This window comes from Sinocyclocheilus anshuiensis, unplaced genomic scaffold (assembly GCF_001515605.1).
Source record: "Sinocyclocheilus anshuiensis isolate Anshui unplaced genomic scaffold, SAMN03320099.WGS_v1.1 scaffold1016, whole genome shotgun sequence".
NCBI lineage: Eukaryota > Metazoa > Chordata > Actinopteri > Cypriniformes > Cyprinidae > Sinocyclocheilus > Sinocyclocheilus anshuiensis.
The window spans coordinates 659939-665938 of record NW_015552618.1 but is presented as its reverse complement, the minus strand read 5'-3'; the positions used below and the strand labels follow the sequence as shown (position 1 = coordinate 665938).

Below are 6000 nucleotides of genomic sequence, written 5' to 3'. Positions count from 1 at the left end.
AGAAGAAAGTCATATACACCTAGGATGCCTCGGGGGTGAGTAAAACGCAGCCCAATTTTCATTTTGGGTGAACTAACCCTTTAAGTTTAGGTATTGGGGAAGTAGAATATGGTCATGCACAACATGTGCTTTATATGTACTAATAAACAGCCAATGTGTTAATAAAAGGCATACTAATAAGCAACTAGTTAATAGTGAGAATTAGACCCTATACTGAAGTGTTATCATTTTTAGTTTTGCTAATGTGTTTTTGTGTGCAGTCCAGTTTTTAGCTTAGCAACATGCTAACATCTAACTCTGCTGAAATCAGTTCTGTCCAAGTCTGAAGTTGTGCGCGTCACGTGATGAGCACTATTTGTGTGCTTCATAAAGCTGTTTCAGATCAGTTACTATGAAATTACATTTCATAGACTGCTGCCTATATAGTCAGGAGAAAGAAAGGCAGCTTGCTAGGAGCTAATCTCATTTGGCTTCTCAGCATGTCTGTTATAGTCTATTCAAAGTAGCCTCTTTATCTTAGTTGTAAAACACAGGATTCAGTAATAGCATGCATGATGTGCCAAGAACTTCAGCTATGCTCACACACACACACAGAAATGCAGAAAGACCTCTGCATTGCTAGCGTAATTGTTACATTTGTCTTTCACAACAGGGATCAATAGACCTTATCCCATTCCCTGCTGAAGCATTGCATCTCACACAGACAGTGAATGTGTGTCTACATAAACGCTTGTCAAATGGATTTCTGATTAGGCCTTTTAGCCTTGCCATCTGGGTACAGTAGTCAAGCAAACGTAACATGCCAAGCTGTTTAGCATTTGCATAATGTTAGCTGTCTAGAAACCCTGAATGACCAAATACTCAGCTCATTTATACTGATATTGTTGTCCCAAGTGCTCTAAATCCACACGTACACTCCCGTTGCCCGCATAACCTGCTTTTCTAAATCATTCTCGCCCTGCAGGAGTCTGTGATGATGCAATTTTGTGGCAACAAACTGGACAAAAAGGACTTCTTTGGCAAATCAGACCCCTTCTTGGTGTTTTATCGCAGCAATGAGGATGGAACGTGAGTAATACAGACACATGAGCGGATGCTTGCCAGTTACACGCACTACTCACAGCATCAATCTCATCTCAAGCCTCTATGTTGGGGAAATGGCTTTCCATTGAATTCCTTTAAGTTAATACCCATAGTCCTTTGCACCTGGATCAGCAGGGGTTCTTTTGGAATGGAACAATCACCCCTTATCTGATTGATTCTGTTCCTCAATAATTACAGATTCCTTCACTCAGAAAGAAAGGGGCTATTCAGCTTTGAGAAATTTATATTAAATATTTATGTATTTATTTAAGCTACAGTTCTATACAGTACAAAATAATTGTGTATATATATTAAATAACAATGAAATTTAAAGTACAACTATTCTGCATATATATATATATATATATATATATTGTCATTTTTCTGTTATAATAAAGTATTGTTCAATTATTAAAGAAGATTGAATGAGAAGTGCATACATTTACATTAAATACTTGATTTATTATATTTGATTTGATATTTTAAATTAGTGTGTTTATTTGTGCGATGACCGCTAAATTAGCTAATGTTTCCATTTGTTTAATATGTAGGATCATGATTCACCATCATCATCTGGTACAACAACAGTCATCTCTGAATACTCTATATTACAATTTAGCAGTAAACACACATACACACACGCACACACACACACACGCACGCACGCACACACACACACACACACACATCTTATGAGACTCATCTTCTCCATACTCTTAATGATGTTGGATTCTTTTGGAATCAATTATGAGTCAAATCTTCCATGTACTTAAAGGGATAGTTCACCTAAAAAAAATAAAAATGATGTCATGTCGTTCTAAACCTGTATGACTTAGATATTTTGAGAAATGTCTTAGTGCTCAGTTCTTTAAAATATCTTCTTTTGTGCTCTTTTGTGCTTTTTGGGTGAACTATCCCTTTAATGTGAGTGAGTGTTTCAAGAGTTACTCAAGAGGTTCCATTTCAGTAATGATGCTGCCTAGTCAGACAGCAGACAGGAAGGCTGCTCTCTAGAAGCTAATGTTGTCTTACAGTTTTTTTCAGCTGTTTACACACAAAATCTTTACTTGTCACACAATTTCTGAAACCTCACACTCAAACACCAGAACCACACACCAAATCTGCAAAACCATAAACTAATTCTCGGCCTTTGACTCATAAAACAATTTCAGTTTCATAAAACACAACACACAATTCTAACAAGAATAAATATTATGGAAAAGGTGTTTGCAAATGTTTGCTTTTGAGATGTGTTTGTGATATTTTGAATGCAGTGCTTAATTTTGCAAGAGATGTGAGGCATTTTGCATTTTGTGTGTGCAATTCTTGGATTTGTGTGTAAAGTTTTGAAAAAAAAGAGGCAAAGTTTTAAAAATGTGTGTAAGCAGTAGAAACAAATCTGTCATTTATTGGGAGTACAGTGTGCTTACTATTCCCAAAAACTCAAACTCTGAGAAGAGGAGGAATGACATAACCGTTTGCATGTGTGTGTGGGTATAGATACAGTTTTTAAAATAGAATTGCACTTTTTTTTTCTTTTTAATGAAAAGCTGCTGTTGCTGTTTGAATACTAGAAGGCAGAGATGGATCATTACTTGGCCTATATGTGTACCGACCTGAGACCACCTCAGTGCAAAGCATTATATTTTCAAGATCATTTATTTTAGCAACACTAAACCTTACACACATACACACTTCAAAAAGAGCCTTCACTCCCCTGAACCATGAGGACATGAGGTAAACAGTGTGTGTGTGTGTAAGACAGCAAATAGGAAAAAGGCCAATATTGAGCTGTGTACTGAGCCCATAACTGAGCAATCCATTAATGTCTTTGTCTGTTAGAGAACAGAATCTGTTTTTTAAAGTAAATCCTGTGGTGATTTGAGAGAGGTATAGCTCAAGGGCCAGTGTCAGAAAGTCAAATCAAATATGTCAAATATTTGCTCCGTTTCTGAAACAGTCCTGTTGATGCTTAGCAGTAAAACCAATACAAATTTCCAACAATAATCACTTTTTTTTTTGGACAGTTTTCAATATTTTTGTACAGAAATTATTATTTTTTTTTTAATGGTGTGTGTGTGTGTGTGTGTGTGTGTGTGTGTTAAAACACAAAACCAATTCCACTTACATTTGATAAGTTTTAAACTCACATTTGAATTATGTCTTCAAACTACAGTTGTCAATCAATTCAAACATTTTAGCACACAATTTTATAAACGCATTGTTACAAAAAAACAAACAAGCTTGTTTAAATATTACACTTTCTATGAATTATGACACTCAGATAAATGTATGCAATGTACATTTATGCAATGGTATTCTTCTCACTCACCCTACAAACAACGATTTTATATACTGACTGAATCAAAACACACTGTTGCAAACTCAAAGGAACTCTGTAATAATACAAGAATAAAACAACTTTCATCAGACTATTTACATACAATATATATATATTTTTTTTGCATGTGTAGAGATGCAATCTCCTGCTAGTATTCATATTAGCATTCTTTGAATGTTGGTGTTTAATTTGTTTGGCTCTGATTATGATTGAATTCCACTATAGATTGGAATGACTTCAGAGAATGGCTTTACTTGTGATAAATTACTTTTGCTCGGTAAGAGGGTCATTATCAGTCATTTACTGATAAACAAATGCAATGCTGTAGCTGTTTCTCTGAGACAGAGAAAGAAACAATTCTTGTCATTTCTAAATATTCCGATAAGTTTTTAGAATCAGACTGAAAGGAATGAATCAGTGGACAGTGGAAGTGGACAATGTCAAATCAGTCAAATTTAAACATTTTATGTAAATAATTGTATGTGCTAATGTTTGATTTGAAACACATCTTTATTTGATGACAATACATATTTTTTCAACTATTATCATGTTATCTTACAGATTTACCATTTGCCATAAGACAGAGGTGGTGAAGAACACGCTGAACCCTGTGTGGCAAGCCTTTAAAATCTCCGTCAGAGCCCTGTGCAATGGCGATTATGACAGGTATGGAGTGTTTTGTACTGGGATAGGTTTGTTAGAAATTGGTGTGTGTTTTAATTGGTTGTGGGAAACAATATTTTGTTGCCATAAAGTACTTTGAGTTTGATCTCTTCACATTTGAACCATATTTAAACTATGGATAAGTTATATACTCGCACTTCACACATCAATTAAATCTTAAATATTGAGGTTACTTGGTTGCACGTAAACAGCATTTGTTGTTGTCGGCATTTAACTCTTCCCCCCCATTTTTGATAATTTTCACAAAAGTGTAATGGCCCCTGAATATTTTGTTGTGTGAATATCTGAACATGCAATATGGCAAAACAAAGAACAGAGCCTCTGCTTAAAAAAATGTTTTATTTTAGCTTCATGCAATCTTTATTATCAACACTTGAACTTGTGTTTAAGTTTCATGAAAAAGCAACATTTTGAACAAAAAGCTGAGAAAATCATGTTTTTGTAAAAGACTATGTCTGGATCAGATTCAGAATGATGATCAAAAAATAGATGAAATAGTTCGCTTCCATCAACACATCCAGAGTGTTCAAGGTCCTATAACGATTCCTGGATAGAAATTTAATTCAGTAACGTTATGTAGTTTTGATTTATATACTGTTTAAAGCTTAATGATCATGTTATTTCACATATTTATCTGCTTACGTACACAATTGCTTGTTTCTGCTTCTTCTTCGACATGTTTTCATCCAGACGTTCAATACTCTTTCAGAAGATGCGTAATAGCGCATCCTACCATACACCAGTGAAAATTCCGACAATGGTGGGAAAGCACTTTCTCATGAATGACTGAAAATTCCATTCCATTCAATGCCGAGGAAAGATTTTTAAAAAATCTAATTTTTAAAATTACTTTATTGCAGCAATAAATATTTCATATCAAAACCTACAGAAAATTACTAGGTTTTGTTGCAATAATAGCTGGACAGCATATAAATATATGTATAAGTACACTGAACAAAATTATAAACGCAACACTTTTGTTTTTGCTCCCATTTTTCATGAGCAGAACTCAAAGATCTAAGACTTTTTCTATGTACACAAAAGGCCTATTTCTCTCAAATATTGTTCACAAATCTGTCTAAATCTGTGTTAGTGAGCACTTCTCCTTTGCCGAGATAATCCATCCACCTCACAGGTGTGGCATAACAAGATGCTGATCCTGCCAATATCCAGCAACTTCGCACAGCCATTGAAGAGGAGTGGACCAACATTCCACAGGCCACAATCAACAACCTGATCAACTCTATGCGAAGGAGATGTGTTGCACTGCGTGAGGCAAATGGTGGTCACACCAGATACTGACTGGTTTTTGGACCCCCCCGGACCCCCCAATACAGTAAAACTGCACATTTTAGAGTGGCCTTTTATTGTGGCCAGCCTAAGGCACACCTGTGCAATAATCATGCTGTCTAATCAGCATCTTGATATGCCACACCTGTGAGGTGGATGGATTATCTCGGCAAAGGAGAAGTGCTCACTAACACAGATTTAGACAGATTTGTGAACAATATTTGAGAGAAATAGGCCTTTTGTGTACATAGAAAAAGTCTTAGATCTTTGAGTTCAGCTCATGAAAAATGGGGGCAAAAACAAAAGTGTTGCATTTATAATTTTGTTCAGTGTATATACAGCAACAATGTTTTTTCATGTACAGATGACAATGATGTTAAAATAATTCAAGTTCACATGGATCCGCAACACAACAAAAAACACTGTGTTATGCATGCCAGGCCAGTAGATGGCGATGTCACTTTGTAAAGAAACACTATGCATCTGGGCACATTCCCATAAACCAAACAGGTAATATGTATGCACATGATGTCACCATTTTCACAAATTTGCTTTTTTGTAGTGTAGAAAAATACAACGGCATCATTTTCAAAAACTTGAAC

At 35.4% G+C, this 6000-nt stretch overlaps 1 protein-coding gene across 1 annotated transcript in view; it reads left to right on the top strand.

The window, feature by feature from the left end:
• The window catches only part of LOC107666208 (copine-8), a 103907-nt gene that overhangs the window by 55325 nt on the left and 42582 nt on the right, over positions 1–6000 (top strand). The window contains exons 8-9 of the mRNA XM_016457420.1: positions 965–1068; positions 3986–4090. Coding sequence (XP_016312906.1) covers positions 965–1068; positions 3986–4090 — 209 coding nt within the window. The remainder of the gene's footprint in view (positions 1–964; positions 1069–3985; positions 4091–6000) is intronic.